This window comes from Semicossyphus pulcher, unplaced genomic scaffold (genome assembly GCF_022749685.1).
Source record: "Semicossyphus pulcher isolate SPU_LCO1_2020_fin unplaced genomic scaffold, fSemPul1.0.p SCAF_5, whole genome shotgun sequence".
In the NCBI taxonomy this organism is placed as follows: domain Eukaryota; kingdom Metazoa; phylum Chordata; class Actinopteri; order Labriformes; family Labridae; genus Semicossyphus; species Semicossyphus pulcher.
In genome coordinates, this window is record NW_027211726.1 from 7,687,419 (window position 1) to 7,705,405 (window position 17,987).

The following is a 17,987-nucleotide window of genomic DNA, read 5'->3' on the forward strand; positions in this document are numbered from 1 at the left end:
TCTGCAAGAAATGTTTAAATACCTTGTAAAAATCCTCCCAAAGCATCTCCTCCTTCTCCCTCATTACAAATTTGCGGATCTGCATAGGCCCTGCCCACTATGCAAATTCGAAGCGGTTCTGGAACGTTCAACTTCTCCTTTCGTAGAATTACAGCTGTAAACAAAACTCGTCTCTGCCATCGTTAAGCGGCAACTTGTTGAAGCTTAGCTAGCTTGAAATGTAGTAATTAGTAGCAGTAACGTTAACGTTAGCAGTCAGTAGTGAGTTAGCAAAAATAACGTTGACGGTTACAGCTGGCTCGCGCATCGCTGAAGTGGTTGCCATAGGTTACACATGATGATATGCATAGCGTCACCCCGTCCATTAACTGGATTGGCTCCTTAGGTTTATGACATCACAAACCTGCCAATCTGAAAACGTGTTGTTCAGCCTTTCCTTGGTACACTGCAGTTTAAAAGCAGACAGGCCCAGCCATGGAGATGACTGCTGATGTTGTCCCTGATATGTCTTGTAGCACATGAAGAACACCACATGGAGATGTTTACAAGGTTAAACACTCACTGGAGGGGGTCTTTAAGGTTGAGCCAAACATCATTTACATCTTCTGAGAATCACAAATGTCTCTTAAATTCAGTCGATGTGATATTGATCTGATGTCATATATAACTACATTCATAGCTCACTGTAATTTAGATTGACCTTCATAAATGATTAGTTAGGGCTGCAGGACGATGCAGTGGTTAACGTTGTTGCCAGTTCGGACATAGTGGGTCTTTTCTGTGTGGGGTTTGCATGTTCTCCCCGTGCATGCGTGGGTTCCCTCCGGCTCCTCCGGCTTCCTCCCACAGTCCAAAGACATGCTCGTTAGGTTCATCGGTGACTCTACATTGCCCATGTCGGTGTGAGCATGAAAGGTTGTCTGTCTCTATGTGTCAGCCCTGTGATTGACTGCCGATCAGTCCAGGGTTGTGCCCTGCCTCTCGCCCAATCACAGCTGGGATAGGCTCCTTTAGTGATGTAGTAAATGGTCGCAGTACTCACACACATATTGTTCAACTTATTGGCTGTTTTTTGAACCTTGAACAAAAACAGGGCCTTCTTTTGAAGGAAGAAAATCAGACCTCTAGTGCAGACATCAGCAGGGGGACTGTAAAAGAGAGAGACATCCTGATCCTGTAAAGAAGCTTTGTGATCCACAGCATGACAGAGAAGGAACTCCTGTCACAGCTGGCTCGTCTGTAAATTATATTTCATCCCCCCGCAGCGTGACATTTTCTGCTCTGTGGCTTGTTTCCAGGTTTAGCACATACTGTACCTCTGTGAGGGTCCGTAAATGGAAAACATGTTCATTATTATTCATTGCACAGAATGTCGCGGATCATGCGTCTGTACACATGTTGTATCTGAGGAAACATGGAGGCTGACCGCTGGGACTCCAAGCAGACTCATCACTCATGTTTCTATTTCTCATCTTGTTTGCTGTCTTGGTGAGAAAACACAGTAACCTTTGCCCTTCTCACAGACTTTTTGTTCCCTGTTTGAAATAGAAATGTTGACACGTGTATCCATTAAAATCTGTACTATTTCAGTTTGTCACAAGTTAAGTTTCCTGATGCGTCCTCAAAGCTGCAGGATAAAAACCTATTCCTGAAACAGCTTTTCTTCCCCCTCTGAAATGATCCCACCGCTGCCTCCCTTTCTGATACATGAAGCAGATTCATCTGTTGTCAATCACCTCCGGAGGTAACTTTCTGACTGTAAATAAGAAACAGCGCGAACAAAAAAGCGCCTGTTGTGAAATATGAATATTCTGATGCTGCAGGGGAGTTTTCTAACACAACTCACCCGGAGACAGATCCTCTTTTGTTCTCGGGCTGCTGCAGCCGCTGCCCGTGAAACAACACATCCAGGACTCCTTGTGGTGCTGTGATGTGGTACGATGACAAATGTAATCAGGATTGTTACAGCCAAACATTCACGGATGTATTAAATGATTTCATGCTCTTGTTTCACATAAAGAGCAGGTGTTCAAACATTCCATTCCCTGAGCATGCTGTGCACAAACTAGCATAAATGTTGCGTAGGACAGTTCATCTTCAAAATACCACGTTAAAAGAACAATATTAATTCCTTTTGCATGTTTGATTTGCTTTATAATCTTACATTATGTTTGCCTTAAATGGCCAACTGGACAACGCTGTTAATATTTCTCCACTGGAAGGAAACCCTGAAGGGCACTTTGTCCCATCCTCTCCTCTGGAAGGGCCTCCTGGAGGAGACTGTATCCAGCTTTCTTCTCTGGAACGGCTCCACTGAGGGCACCTTAATCCATTTGAGGATATGTTATCTTTTTTTCTCTACTAGAAGGGAACCCCAGAGAGCTCCTTATCCTGTTTTCCTCAGTGGCTGGGCATCATTTAATGCATATTTGTCCCGTTTTCTCCAATAAAAGGTCACCCAGGAGGGCACCTTCTGCTTGCTTCACTAAAGAGCCCCCCTGGAGAGAGCATTATCCCGTTTTCTCCACTGAAAGGGCATCCTTGAGGACAGGGACCTTGTGCTGTTTGCTTCACTGAAACGTCAAACCTTAAGAGCACCTTGTCCCGTTCTATCCAGTGCACTTTGTCATACGGTCTCTACTGGAAGGGCACCCTTGAATGCATGTTTTCTCCTCTTTCAGGGCACTCTGGAGAGCATGTCATCATGTTTCTTATTTATAGGACAGCTGAAGATAGACAGGAAATGTTGGGAGTAGAGAGTGGGGGATAACATGCACCAAATGATCGGCAGACCGGGAGTTGAACCTGCGATTAGTGTGACGATGACTGTAGCCTCTGTACATGGGACGCCTGCTCTACCAACTGAGCTAAACAGCGCCCCCATTTCATCATGTTTATCATGTTTTATTGTGGGAAAATTTGTGTTGTTTTCTCCACTGAAAGGGAACCCTGGAGCGCACTGAATCATGTTTACTCAGATGGAAAAACAACCTTGAAGGCACCTTTTCCTGGATCCACTGGAAGGGCACCCTTGACATCAAATGGTCCCGTTTCCTCCAGAGAAAGGGCACCATGGAGGCAATCTTATCCTGTTTTATCCTGGAGTACTTTGTCCTGCTTTCTCTTCTGGAAGATGAAGATGTTGATGGTTATCTCTTCTTGAGGGAAAATGTTCCTGTTTTCTCCACTGGAAGTACACCCTGTAGTGCATTTTATTGTGTTTCCTCTCCTGGAAGTCACCGTGGATGACACATTTTATCATGTTTTATCCATGACAGGGAAATCCAGGAGGCAGATTTTGTGGCTTTTTTTCACTCAAAGAACACGACAGTAAAACAAAATGTTTGGTTATCTTTGATTTTCAAAGTCCAAAACATAATTTTAGAGGCTCCATTACCACGAAAGTTGAGGAGTCTAAAGATGCTAAGTCACCACGGGTTGATTCTATTACTGTGCAGACACAGATACTTGGCTCGTGCTCAGAAGTTCCTTTCTTCCCTTTCTTCTGGGCCTCTACATGTTAATCTCGGGTGACTGTACTTCCAATTTAAACACAATCCATTAAGAAAATATATGAGGCCCATTAAACAATGGGCTCACAGAGCAGCGGGCTGCTTTGCATCAGGGTGTGAGTGCAGACTCAGAGATAACCCTTGTTGTCCCTGCGGCCGGGGTGAAGCAGATGGGTTGAGGAACAATGGCCCGGCCCATGCGGAGGGCGGCAGTGACTGACACAGCCACTGAAGATTGAAAGAATGCCTGGAGCCGAGCCAGAGCCATGGACCTCACTGCCCCCCCCCCTCCTCACCCTGACCATCCACATGTCCCATGGTGCCCTGGGCCCGAGGGGGCAACACCTTCAAAGACAGCCACAGCACGTCAGAGGAGCTGCAAACAACCCTGAAGGAGCAGCAGAACCGGGTGTAGGCACTGTGGACTGCGACTGACTCGGAGGAGGACTACAGAGTAGACAGCAAAAGGTCAACCCCACCCAACCTCAGCACATACTAGCATGGCTACAGCGAGCACCTCAGGGCAGAGCACCTTCGGGCTCGGGAGGAAAAAGAAGGCTCCTGGCCTCATGGATCAGATTACTAAGTTCTTTGGAGGAGACAAAAAGAAAAGGAGCAAGGTGAGCGTCGATTCAACTGCATTTAAAGGGACAGTTCACGGGCTTTTTGCTTCTTTCACTTGTGAAAACTCTAAAATTGAACCAATTATCTTGTTTTACTACAAAAATGTGTTGTATTTTGACCTGCTGAATTGGAAACATTGTTTAAAAATGCTTTCAGTGACGTGGACGCAATATTTCAAATCTCCGTATACTTTTAAGAGAAAAAAAGACGATGTAGATTTCTCAGTTTGGGCTTTTTCTAGGTGCTGACGGGCACAGCACAGCTGTTCGAAGGAGCGGAGAGCACTGATGGTTAATTCGCCCAACCAGTAACTTCTTAAATGAGATTTATTTTGAAAGTTTTGGGGCCTGCTTTCAAATTCTCTGACAAAATTTAACCCTGCCTTGTGAGAATCAAGACGCTTCATAATTTAAAATTCATTGAAGAGGAAAATTCTTGCTCAGAGCACTTTTTCCTAAATTGAAGATGTGTTGCTTCCGACCAAATATCCCTTTTAATCCTTATGTTTCATGCAGGTTGAGCTGAAAACAACTATAATCATATTATTTAAAAATATATTTTTCTCAAAGCAGTAACCTTTTCTGACCTGCAACCATTCTTCCGCCCTCTTCTCGTTTTTATGGTTTCTTTTGCTCCGTATCTCCTTCGGCCTGTGCTTTTATTTTGAAACTTTTGAGGTAAATGGGTTCGGTGCATAATGTTTAAGCCACCGAGAGAGTACGCCTTACATTCGAGTAGATGCACTATCATCACAGTACAGGTACATTTGGTTTGGCTGCAGGTAGAAAACCTCTTTCGAGTTTAAGATTCACCCTTCAGTGATGGGAGGGGCCCATTCACACACACGGACCTGCTTTCATCTGAAGTCTGTTTTCTGATGTCTGAGTAGCTGCAGCACAAAGATGTCTGATCTCTTTTCCTTCAGGCTTTGTATGCTGCACGTTACCAACACAGAGGCATAAAAAAATATGTATCTCAAAGGTTTTTTCTTCAGATTATGTTACAGAAAAACACTCAGATAAACAAGCATCAATATATGTTTTTTAACATCGTTTGGCAGACTGCAGAGTGAGTCATCAGCGATGTTAGCGTGATACACCTGATAAATCTGTAAAATATGGCTTCATACTGTCGTCCACTCTTCAGTCTCTTACTATACATCCATCATGCTTCTTCCTCTTATTACCTTAATTGCCTTTAATTGATTTAATTGCAGATTTTTAGACCCTTATTGTCTATGGTTTCGCTCTCACACTGCGACACCTGACACCCTGCAGCTCCATATTGTAATGACCGTAATTATCTTGTTAGACGGTATTATGCAGCTCAGGACCGACTTTCTGGAAAGGAATTATGTGTGTTCGAGCTAATGCCAACCTATTCCCTCATAAATATAATGTATTTAAGAGATGCTATTTGTACCTTGCAGTCATTTGACCTGTGTTGATCCTCACAGGGGTCGTTCCGGGGTCACCTGGCCGCCTCACCCCAGCAATCCTCCTCTCGCCGCCGGACCAATGAGAACGCTGTGGTGCACTTCTTCAGGAGCATTGTGAGTGGGATTAAACGGTCACTTTTTGTTGCTAGCATCAGTTTTATTCAAATGTATTCAAACAGACGTATGATGCTGAGGCTGTTGTGAGTTGCACAAGTCACAACACATAAACACAATTTAAACTGAGTGTTGATCCGGCTGTGCTTCTAACTTTTGGCATCAGTTGTGCGGCAGGGTTTCAAACCCAGCGTGCTAAACTGTTTCCCTCCGCTCTGTCTCTGATTACAAAGCTGCGTGACTCCTTCATTTACATACTGATACGGGGGGAGTCTCAATCAGCTGCTCACTTGTTTGTTTATTTCAGAAGTTTGTTGTTCTGTTTTTCCCGCACCGTGCAATCAGCCATTCTGTTGTTGTTCTCAGGTGTCCTCTCCTCAACCTAAATCCAGGGTGAGTCTCATTCCTTTACAATATCTGTCTTGTTGATCCTCCAGAGTCATAGCCGGAGGGTGGAGATGCAGCGATGTGACATAAATAACATTAAAATGGCTTCTGATCACTCCTTAGACACGACTTCCTGATCTTTAGGAATGTTCTCCGTCATATTTCTGAGCTGCGTTTATTTAATAATGCTCTGTTTAAAGCGTCTTTTTTGGCATATCCACTTTGGGTTCATTGGTTACCTTAAAGCCATTATGTGTTTGGATTTTATGACGTTGGCACCATCCAGTGGTAGCATCACAATCCGGGAGATACTGCGCCCCCTCCACGACGAGCTTAGTCACATATGTAACGAATAAAAACACCTTTAAGATAATTTAAAAAAATACTCCAGTCAAATAGCGAGCTTTGATTCTACAGCCATACTAGTGGTTGAGCACGGCGGTGCATTGAGCCTAATTCCAACGTGAGCATGCTTGCAAGTTGACAATGCTAACACCCTGGTGTTTAGCTATTTATCACTAAACACTACAAACTATTTAATTGTCATGACAACAAAACTTTTGCACAAATTGAAATTTAACCTGATGATGGCACTAGATGACAATTCAAGGGATCACCAGAGTCATAAGGATACATCCTGCGGGGAACATGAATGTGCATACTTCAATTTTTTTTCGTTTCGTAGATGTTGTGATATTTCCCTAGACGATCGAACACTCGTTGTGTCAGTGGCGCTGGATAAAAAAGTCTGGAGATCACCAAAATCAGTATGCTTCATCCTCTGGGGATCATGAATGTTTGCACCAAATTTCAGCCCAATCCATGCAAAACTTGTTGAGATGTATCGAAGCTAGCTAGCTTAAATTTTTACACACTGTGGCTTTAATGTTGAACATCGGGGGGTTTTCAAAATAAAAGTTGATTTTACTGATTTAATGACATAATTTTAAGTATTATTGGTTGCTAAACAAATTTCATCCACCGACCAAACAAACTTTTACAGTGTTAGTGTTTTACATGAGTAGTTCAGGACACTTTTGGTGGGTCACGTGATGAATCTGAAGGGTCCAGATGTTAAAGAAAGAAGTTAAAATGTTCTGCTACATGCATCTCTTTTATTTTTTTGACTTCTCTCTTGTCAAGAATAATTTTTTTACCTCTTATGGAGTCATAAACTAAAAATGTTGGGAACCACTGGTCGACACCATAAAGAGAACTGGCTGGATAGAGCATTTAATTTACCCACATTTTCCAGCTTTTACCACCTCATCACACCTGATCTTACCGTCTCATATCTTCAACTGACTGATTCTCAGATGTGTTGAGGCGGACGCAGTCACCTCCTGGCTTTCTCATCTCATCACATCACTGTCTGTTTCTTTTTCATGTCCAGTGGAGAGACGTCTTGGGCTTGGTACGTCACATCTCGCCTTCTCGCATCAAACAAAAGTTCCACCGCTGATCTCACCTCCGCTCTGTGTGTGTGTGTGCGTGTGCAATGATCCCCTTTCTGTCTGTAGAGAGCTCCTCTGCGGTGTGTCCTCTGTCTGCAGCAGCCCACCTGTTTTCTAACCTCCACACTCGCTCTGCATCTTTTCTTACTTTGTCTTTCACGGCTTTGTGCTCCATGAAGAGAAACATCTTTTATACCTCAGCGTGTGGAACGGAGACATTGAAAAGAGGAGATTATTCACAAACAGTAGATGAAGGGCAAAGCTACTTTACTGGTTGATAGGTGGACAGTTGATATATTCATAAATATCAAACCTATGATTACATTTCAATCCCTTCTTTGCTTTAATCCAGAGCGACTCGCTGCTTCTGGATGACTTTGAAACAGCTCGACTGTTTATGAACCACAACCGGTAAACATTTTCTCTTAGGACCTCCCGGCCTGCATCCTCCTCCTCCTCCTCTTTCACATCTCTATTTCTCTGTAACACCTTCATCCCCTTTGTGCCACAGATGACTCACCGATCCATCTGTTGTGGCTCCCCACCTCCTTTTCTGTCTTCTCATCTGTCTGGTGACTGTGGGCAGCCGTATGCGTGTCCTTTGACAGTGATTATCCACTTGTGTCAGCTCACTGACGACCTTACCTTGCCCTTGTGTTTCATTTTCTTTCCCCTGGGAAGGTGGCTGTCACCTGCGTCTGGTCCTGTCACATGTCCATGCCTTCCTCAATGTCTTGGTCATCTCTTTCTCTCACAATAACACCAACAGGAGGGAAATGTTTCTTTGCTGTTACAGAGAAAACACACCTACAATTTTGTTGTTTTCCTCTAAGATTAAGGAATATTTACTGGTACAATTTTATCTCCTTTAGACTTTTATAACTTATTAGCTTCCTAAAGTTGTGTCACTACAAAATTCTCGCATCAGTCCACCTTTATTGTCCAAAAGGGAAATTCAGGTTGTAGCAAAGTGCATTAAAAACTGAAAGAGAACATAGATCCAAACACTGATAGGTCAGTTCCAATGCAATTAAACAGGATGGATGGTAAACAAAGAGATAGAGGAAGTTTGGGTACTAATTTTTGCCTCTGTAACGTTTTTAAGCTAGTGTTTTACGTTTGACATTTTGCTAAAGTCATCAGACATCTCCGACCCTCCGGGGTTAAATGTGTCTCATCTAGTAAAGACAAAAAGCCATCAATATGAAACGAATTAAACGTCTGGTAAAAGGTTATACGATGACAAAGCAGAAAGCTACTTTCAGTCCGGTTTTAGGTCTCCATGTGTGCTTATAGAGAATCTTGTTCTAGGCCTCGTCGCCGCGTGCCGAGAGCACAAAGTCGCCGGTCAGAAGACGCAGAGACCAAAGCACACTGTCCAGACTCTTCAACCTGGTGAGCCTAACGCACATTAACCCTTTAAGTTTCACTCAATAATAACAACCTCTTTTTACATGTGAAAATGGGCTTCATAAACACTGTTTCCTGTCTGTGCTTGCCCAAATGCAACAGTGACGCTCTCGTCAGAGATCAGTGAGTAATAAATAATATAAAGTATATCGATTCATCATTTCAGTTGGATCATTTTTCTTTCATCAACACGCTTTTACAGCAGCCGGTCATCATAATAAACTAACTAGCTTAAAGTTCCCATGAAACGGCTAGCTGAGCACTATCTGATTCTGCATATGTAAAGTTTAATCTAAGAGCACAAAGCTAGGGAAGGACTTGTTGTGGATAAACATTGACGTTTACAGTAGCTAAGTGACCATATACACAAGGCGGCCATTTTCCTTTGACGTCAGGCTCAGGGTGGGAAGCTCAAACTGTGTTATCAAAAGGCTAATGTCAGTTAGCTTCAGGTAATCACTATCATTTCATCTGTTCTTAATCAATCAGCAACTGAAAAGACCATGGACAGTGAAAATCAAAGGGACATTGAGCCATTATTCCAGGTACTTATTAGCTACCGTCAGAGTACAACCTAAGTTAGCATTCAACTTCTTCCTAGCTAATATAACCGTTAGCTAGGAAGTGGCTAAAGGTTAACTTAACTGTTACATAGCCTAAGACAACATGATAAGAAAGACTTAAATTCCCAGTTCATAGTAATGTTAGCTGGGAAGTGATTGATTGCTAACATTAGCTGTTGTCTAATTGTAGCTAATGGGTCATCAAGTATGTTTAACATGGAATATGGCCTCATGTCCCTGCAGTTTTACTATCTATTGTCTTTTTAGTTGCTGATCAATTCATAAATAAATAATCTGATAACCTTTGCCACGTTTATACTGACTACAGCAGTACGACATTATAGCAGCATTAAAGCCTCCCACACTGAGTGTGATGTCAGAGGAAAATGGCCGCCATGTAAATATATAGTGTCCAGCACTGACTGTAAGAACATTCAAACAAAACCGCAATAACGACCCATAACTGTTAGGTAGCTCATTGGTCGTTAGTTGTCATGGGGGTGGGACATAAAAATCAGGGTGAGCGTTTTATTGGATGCAATTTTAGTACAGGCCCCTGAGTGCAGGATGAGGCATCAAAATTGTTATCGTTTCCAGGAAATGACAAACTCTAAAATGTCAAACAAAACAACCAAACAAGACATGTGTGATCGAAATACTGAAATATACATTTTGATTTCATGGGAAGTTTAAGAGCAACATTCTCATTTTTGAAGTTACACTTCATGTAAACCCAAATATACATCTACACGGATTCATCGATTGTTTCTTTTTTCTGAAAACGCAATCTACCTCAAATTTTCTGAGGGTTACTTTTGATCTCCTTATATCCCTGATAATGTGAAGTATTCGACAATCAAACATTTAATTTACTGAAAACTCCAAACCCAAGATTGATAAGCTGTTAAATGCCATTTCAGGGTTTAGAAAATGGATGTTTTTTCTCATCATCCTCTTTATTTACTGCAGGGAGACACCAAGTCCCGCCCACCCCCCAAACGCTGGAGCACCATCTTCTAAGCTCTCCGCAGAGGACCAAACCACAGATCCGACGCCGATGGGGCAAGACGAAGGCAAAGGAACAGATCTGCAAGAGGCGGACCCACAACCTCAAGAAAAAATAACCGACTAACACAAGCCTCCTGTATGTTTCGACAGTGACACTACAATAACATAGCATGAAATCCACTGTTTCCTTTTAATTCTACTTCTTAGCATATCCTGTCTTAGTCATTATTCAGCCGTGTAGACGAGATCTAGTCTTGCTTTTCGTAAAATATCTCACTGTAAAAGTCGCCTGTTCGAGTGTCTTGGTCTGATGGTGCTAGTGTCTGCTGTCTGAGGTTCGTCCATGGCAGATGTTTGTTTTTCTATTCGTCTCCTGTCGTCTGCATTTTGTACACGAGTGACGCTTTATGTATCCCGCCGCGTTCACACGACTCACACGCCGAACAAACCTTTGTTTTTGTTTCATATGTGAAATCTAGAGGGAGAGTGGTCCTGTTTGTGGTTGTTTGATGAAAATACAACTGGAAACCTACAGTATATGAGAAGTAACGACTCTAATTGTGTTTAATTTAACAGTTTTGTTACATTATGCTGCAGTGTAATTAATAAGCATGTACAGTTTTATGTCATTAAAGTGTATTCAAATAAAAAGGCCCTTTTCAAATGCACTGTTGAGTATAATACAACTAAAATACCCTAAAAACAAGTCTGCTCTCTTTTCTGATTAGTCGCTTTTGCGTCCATCTCATTTTCTGTGAGTCACCTGTTTGCATCTTAATTTAGGTTGGGGTTTAAATGTATTTTGTGTTTTAGTAAGAAGATGACGGACAAATGTTTTACCTGATGGTCAGAAAGTAAGTGGTTCAGAGGGTTTAAGGCAAAAGCACTGAGAAGGTTCGAGGAGTTCATGTACTACAGGACAAAATGTGGATTTCAAATGTTCTGACTCATAATTATTTGGTTGATTGTTGTTCATGATAAATTACACTGCCAGTCTCATTTGTACATGCTGTTTGTAGGTTCACTTTAACAACATAGTCAAACTGTAAAGGTGTTTCTTTGTCTGAGGTTGCTGACATTTGGTGGTGCTACAAGAAAAGGACACTTGAACTGAGTGTTCAAGTATCAGTGTTTTGTTTCCTATTAATGTATCAGCCCTAACTGGAAATAAACATGTCTTCTCCAAGTTATTAAATGTTTAAAATACGACTATGCTGCTGTCTTTATTATTATTTCTTTCTTGTGAAGAGTTAAGTTGACAATGCTAGCTGTGTGGTAAAAGTCTGTTTGGTAAATAGGCTATGTAGCTACAGCTATAACACCATTAGCTTAACTTAGCATTAAAACTGCCAAGAGGTGAAAACAGCTAGCTTGATTTTGTGTAAAGGTCAACAAAGCTAATTTATTATCACGTTACTTTTAAGTTTAATTTACAAAATTAGTTTTATTACAACTTAACTTAACTTGCTGAAATTAGCTGCAGTAGATGGCTAACCTAGCTTAAAATAAAGACAAACATTAAAAAATGTCCTACTAGCACCTTAAAACTCACTAATTAGCACATAATATCTTGTTCAGTGTAGACAATTTGAAGTATAAAAACTAGGGTAAGACTAGCTGCTTCCTGTGCTAACAGTCTTTATGCTAAACCAAGCTAATGTACAACTGGCTCTAGCCACATACATTCTGCACAAACGAGTGGTATCAAGCTTTTCCTCTGACTCTTAGAAATAAAGCAATCAAGCCTATTTTAGGAAATGGCAAACATTTTCTTGAATATTATTAGACACATTAAAACTACGATGATCCCACCTTGCTGGTTTTTGCATGTGCTGGGTAACATTACTGTCTTGTTCCCAATTCTTATATTGAGTCCTCCTGATCAGTCCAAAGAAAGTATTTATGATATATGATGTCCATATAGAATATCAAATGGGAACCAGATATCAATACAACTGCAAATTTAACCTTGCAAATTGTACACTATGATATTATATGATATGACTATTTGTGATTCAGAATCTCTTATAGGTTCCCGATTTAGCCTTCTAAGCAGCTGAATAACTGTAGAAAGAAAAATATAAACAGGCTGTATAAGCCTCTCTCTCAACCCATAATCAACTGATAAAACAGATTCCCACACACGCTTGAAATACCCTCTAGAGTCCAATCATCTTTCTTAGACAGTAACCCCAGTATTAAAGAGTTCTACAGCCTGAAACAACAAGGTCTCAGCTACATCAAGCAGAGCATCCTGTCCTTTATTTAATCCTAAATACACATGATACTCAGAAACCAATCTATCCCATCATTAGAAATAATGCTGATGTATAACTTCAAGGACAGCTGCCCCTAAAAGCACATTTAGCAAAGAGCTCCATCTCTCCTGCATGCAATGTTCCTACTATAATTGGCTCAGTGGTGTAATATACGTATCACACAAAGGCCAGGTTCAACCCATATTACCAAACCTTTATAGAAAACATATATTTCAATATGATATCAGCTGTTGTGTAATTCCCTATATATTGTGTTCTATATACAGAGTGATATGTAATACCTTTGTAGGGTTTCTTTGATTGTCTCAGCTTCCTGTTTGCTATTGAAATGGAAATGTCTATACACTACTGTCCCCTGAATGCATCTAAATATATTAAAAGACACACCTATTCAACAGCTTCTCATCTTTCAGGGTCTGTGGGCCTTTTACATTTGACAGCGGAAGCTTTCCTCAAACACAGCGAAGAGCTTTTGAACAGTTTGATGATAGGAAAGGGAGGCACCGGGCTAGTGTTGTGCAAGAGAGACCTCTGGTGCTCTTCTACTGTGCTGCAAAAGACTGTCCTACAATGAGCCTTAATGTTCTAGGATGAATGAATAGAAAGAAATTCTGCCAATCCACAATCAATCGGACAAATCCAAAGTGATTTATTTCCTGAAAAATGTCTCTTCTATACATAATGTGAAGCAACACAAAAAATATACCCTTAGATTTATTTTCTAATGCAGATCAATGGCAAAACAATTATGTGCAAAATGCAAGTCAACTTATTCCGGCTCAGGAAGTACATTCACAACACGGCCTGTCACAGATATACAGTTTACAGCATCACTAAACAGGGAACTTAAAAAGGATCACTTCAACAAAGCAAATGATTGTCCCTTTTTTTTTACGAAAAACCCATGCTAGGAAAAGAATGCACTTAAAAAGGATGAAAGAAAAGACGTTGCTTAAATAAGCTTTCAAAGTCATCATGTAATCACCCATTGTGTGCATTTTCGTTCATACAGTTTAAGTGCTGCTTCACATTAATTTTTAATTTCCGCTAAAGCTCTCACTCGCCTCCTCTTTGAAAACGTGACTACCAGCGTCCAGATTGTGTGTCTCAGTTCTTAACCCGTCCACAATCCCAGACACGCTGCCCAACAGGCCGCCCATCCCGTCCTCCATCTCCCCGTGAAAATCCACCTCCTCCACTTTCACTTGCCCTCCCGCTGCGAGAAAAGCCTCCCCATCTTCAAAACCGTAACCATAGCCGTCTTCCATATCAGCTGCTGCTGTGCTCGCATTGTTGCTGTTAGCTGAAGAGCTGGAGGCAAGTCTCTCACAACGGGCCTGATGCCTGAGGAAGCTGTCTCTCCAAATGACTTTCTTCCCACACAGGCCGCACTCGTAGGGCCGCAGCCCCCCATGAGTCTTAAGGTGCTTGGTTAGGTGGTGCTTCATCTTAAAGGACTTTGTGCAAACAGGGCAGCCAAAGGGGCGTAGATTAAGGTGCTGCATCTTCACGTGCCGGTCACGCATGCTCTTCAGGGTGTAGGCTTTGCCGCAGTGGCAGAAGTGGACTTTGCCCGTGTAGGGGGCGCCAGCGAGGGAGACTGAGGATGAAGATGATGGAGTTGGAGGAGAAGAGGGTGGTGGAAAAGCAGCAGAGGATGGAGACACATGTCGATTTGAGGTGGGGGTCAATGAGCCACCCTGTCCCACACTGGTGGAGGGCCAGTTCACCTCTGAGCCGGTCATGGTGAAGTCAGGAGACACGGGCCCCAAAGGCCTCTGGGAAACCTGTCCCGTGCCGTCTTCAATCTCGTCATATGTGTCTCTGCTAAAGCTTCCTCCTGTGAAACATTCAAAGTCCACATCCTCCTCCTCCTCCTCTTCATCCTCGTCTTTACTGCAGCTGCCAGCCTCTCCTTCCTGCAGCCTCTGCTCCTGTTGAGACCAGGGACCCGTCTGCCAAGGGACCCGCGCTGAAGCCGGACAGGAAGGGCCCGGAACTCCTTCACCTGTCTGACAGGTATGAACACCGTGCAGGTCTGAGGAGGGATCACTCCCTGCAAAATTTCTCTGCACTTTTTCCTCCACACTCGCCTTCCCTGTGGCTTGTCCAGAACACACGTTCTCATTGGAAATTGGGTGGAAGTCTGGTGGAGGAATGTAAAACAAATTTTCTATAAGTAAAGAATAGTTTTTACGACTGTAAGAGAAAAAATTATAAATTAACTTTACATTTGAATTGACATTTTGTACATACAGCTACATGTCTGTTGTTTTTAAGCCATTTTGTTTGAGACATATTAATTATGTTTAAAGTAAAATGAGTCTTTTGTTTCTTACCACAGTGTCCCATTTGTGCAAATCCTTCTTTCTTCTCCACCGCCTCCTCTCCTACTCCCTCATCGGCCTCGATCTCTCTTTTCTCGTTCTTCCTTTTCTCTTGCGTCTCATCACTGCCTCCGATTTCTCTATTCTTATCAAGCAGTCTATCAGCGCTCTGCGGCACTCCACGCTGATGATACCTGACTTTCTGCTTTAATGCTTCACCACTAGGACAAACCCCGTGGTGCCGACTATTGTAACCAGGCCCATCATGGGCGTAGTGGCTAGTTTTGGCATGGCTGGATACCCATGTTTCCTCACAACCGGTGTAATCACTCTCTGCATAGCCAGGGAGGGCATCCACTTGAGAGTCCGCTAAATGCTGGGCTGATGAAGGCCGCGGGCGACCCCATCTAGGAAACTGCTGCGGGCGTCTCCATGTCGCTAACGGGGGCAAAGCATCGGGCTTTCTCTCCTTCCTCCTTCCCTCCCTCTCCAGATATAAGCAGTCTGTGCTGCTTGGAGACTGCTGTCGAGACGCGGTGCCAGGGGCAGCTGCGGTGGCCTCACCGGGGGTGACCTCTGCCGAGGGCCGGGGTCTCTTCAGGATCTCAGTGCATTTGTCCACAATGTGCCACATCTGGAGGAAACTGGCAACAGTGACGTAGTTAACAATGTCGTCATGCACAATGCTCAGCTGGCCTGTGTAGGCAGAACTCAGGACGCTCTCAAAGGCCACAGGGTCCATAACTGAGGGCAGGGACACAGTTGTAACGTTCTTCAGTAGCACCTGATGAGAGATACGGATAAACACAAATATTATATAATATTATATTATTATATATAAATACATTTGCACTTACAATATATCACACCCTGATGGACCCTGGTCTACCTGGTCATGAAAGTAGGGCGAAGATGCAGCAAGGACACAGCGGTGGGCCCTGAACACATGACCCTGCACCTGGATGGAGAGGTCACACAACCGGCCTTCTTCCCGCTGCCGGTTCAAATTGTCCAAAACAGCGGCTCGAGCACCAGGGAAACACACCTGGACAGTCAGACCACCGGAAGCAGCAGAAGCATTGCATGTCTGATCCATGGTCACACAAAACTGTAGAGAAGATAAAAACTGTTTATTACACAGCTTTGATGACTGCGTTTAAGAAGACTACAGAGAAACATTCTGTTATGTCACACTTTTATCATGAGGTTTGAATGCATAGTGTCTCAATTACTTACAATATATGCTGACTAAAAATGGAAGCCATATTCTCAGCTACAGCAACCAGAAGCCAATTCTGGGTTGCCTGGCTAGTGCCGAGTGGTTTTTATACACTAATAGACTATGTTCACTATCAAACAAGATCAAAATCAGGCAATTCCAACAACGAAAAAGCTGGAACACGAGGAAATTTGGTATTTTACTCAAAAACTGATCTGTACAGTTATCTCGAGATAAGTCGAGATCTCGAGAAAATGTCCGGAAATAACTCGTTATCACGGAAAAACGGAGTAAATAAAATGTATGGATGCATGTCCGCTAAGGGCTTCCATTGATTTGAGTGATTAATCGGTTACCTTTTAATAATACATTTGTGTTAAATTCTTTGCTGAGCCTTTTTCTCTGATCGAATATAGACTGTTAAATCGATTGATAAACTTTTCAGCCATAAAGTTACATTAAATAAACGTCGGTAAACTATCAATATGGATAAGATATAGAAAAACATAACACGAGGCTAAGAGAGCTTCTATCTGATGATCACTACCACATTAGGCTAGCTAATGTTAGCTCTCCATGGCACGAAGCACTAACTTAAACTAGGCCAGCCACATAAAAACTGTATAATTAATATGAAGTCTAATAATGGAAACATAAAATAGTTTTAGTTATCTCACTGCTTGTCTGTGTGTAGGTTAAGTCCAGTCCTGCGTGAGCTTGTTGCTAAGCAGAAGTCATTAAGTTAGCTAGTTAGCCGTTAACGTGAGCTGAGTTACTTTACCTTTTAAACGTCGAGCTTTTTACTGTCATGGGCAACGTCGCTGGCTATTTGCGGCCCGATATTAATATTCGTGGATCCCAGATACAAACACTATCAATTGTAAATGTAAAATATTATGATAAAAGCAAGCTAGCTAAATGCTAACAGCAGCTTGCCCGTAGGCGTAGCTGATGCTAGCTGGTTGACAGAACAGCATCAGCATCCTCAAACGGTACGTGAGTGGGTGTTTGGTGTGAAAGTTGGTTTAGTTTATTATAAAATGGCATCACGCTGAGCAAGTTAATCTGCGTCTTTCGCTAAAGAGAATCTAATAATTTGGAATAAAAGCAGAAACCACAAGTGTATGGACAGTTATTGTAACGGTGTATTCACGTGCTCCTCGGATCCTGAAGTTCCCAGGTGGTCAATCAGACTTTCATGTGTTCACGAGCTTTAATTCGTAATGTGTCAACAACACGGACCCAATAAAAGAATATGTATTAAATGTTATTTTTAGGAACTGAACAATGTAACTTTGCATGGACAGAAACTGAAGGTTAGAGCTTTAAACTATATTACAAATGTCAAATGACATTGCAAATTGCAAATTGATTTTTTTTTAAAAGTGTTCGACCATCAAGCCAAGGCTTAGTTTGCAACGCCCATGTTTCTGCGTAAAATGATGTCAATTCTGTCAACTCGGGTATCAAAATTATCTCCAAAGTTTCCTGTTTTTCCGACTTGAGGGAGCCTTTCTGTGAATTTTCCCAGTCGATAACTAGTTTTTCCGAGTATTCCGACATCACGTGAATGCACAGTCAGTTATTGACTTCTGCTGTGAGAAGTCGATTACCCCGCCCCACTGAGTTAATTTAAAGGGCCAGTTCACCCT

At 42.4% G+C, this 17,987-nt stretch overlaps 2 protein-coding genes across 5 annotated transcripts; one reads left to right on the top strand and one right to left on the bottom strand.

Annotated features, from left to right (window-relative positions):
• Positions 1-3,860: 3,860 nt before the first annotated feature.
• mbpa (myelin basic protein a) lies at positions 3,861-10,617 on the top strand. 4 transcript variants are annotated; one of them, XM_069682018.1, is made up of 7 exons: positions 3,861-4,132; positions 5,593-5,688; positions 6,055-6,081; positions 7,469-7,489; positions 8,841-8,924; positions 9,042-9,062; positions 10,472-10,539. In XM_069682018.1, the coding sequence occupies exons 1-6, from the start codon at positions 4,013-4,015 to the stop codon at positions 9,042-9,044; spliced, it is 351 nt and encodes a 116-aa protein (XP_069538119.1). In that variant the 5' UTR covers positions 3,861-4,012; the 3' UTR covers positions 9,045-9,062; positions 10,472-10,539. The 4 variants fall into 4 exon arrangements, with proteins under 4 accessions (XP_069538119.1, XP_069538117.1, XP_069538118.1 ...); XM_069682016.1 differs by lacking the exon at positions 9,042-9,062 and having other exon boundaries at positions 10,472-10,617; XM_069682017.1 differs by lacking the exons at positions 7,469-7,489; positions 9,042-9,062 and having other exon boundaries at positions 10,472-10,617.
• Positions 10,618-13,453: 2,836 nt separating this feature from the next.
• On the bottom strand, positions 13,454-17,455 carry zbtb22a (zinc finger and BTB domain containing 22a). The gene is made up of 4 exons (XM_069681618.1): positions 17,117-17,455; positions 16,006-16,224; positions 15,129-15,900; positions 13,454-14,935 (listed from the first exon to the last, which is right to left on the bottom strand). Exons 2-4 carry the CDS (start codon positions 16,210-16,212, stop codon positions 13,827-13,829), a joined length of 2,088 nt encoding a protein of 695 aa, XP_069537719.1. The 5' UTR covers positions 16,213-16,224; positions 17,117-17,455; the 3' UTR covers positions 13,454-13,826.
• Positions 17,456-17,987: the final 532 nt, after the last annotated feature.

Coding starts and splice junctions, on each gene's coding strand:
- mbpa (XM_069682016.1), top strand. CDS start 4,013: ATGGCTACAGCGAGCACCTCAGGGCAGAGCACCTTCGGGCTCGGGAGG. Junction 6,082..7,468: donor CTCCTCAACCTAAATCCAGG/GTGAGTCTCATT, acceptor TTTCATGTCCAG/TGGAGAGACGTCTTGGGCTT. Junction 7,490..8,840: donor GGAGAGACGTCTTGGGCTTG/GTACGTCACATC, acceptor ATCTTGTTCTAG/GCCTCGTCGCCGCGTGCCGA.
- zbtb22a (XM_069681618.1), bottom strand. CDS start 16,212: ATGGATCAGACATGCAATGCTTCTGCTGCTTCCGGTGGTCTGACTGTC. Junction 15,901..16,005: donor CGCCCTACTTTCATGACCAG/GTAGACCAGGGT, acceptor ATCTCTCATCAG/GTGCTACTGAAGAACGTTAC. Junction 14,936..15,128: donor TGCACAAATGGGACACTGTG/GTAAGAAACAAA, acceptor TTCCTCCACCAG/ACTTCCACCCAATTTCCAAT.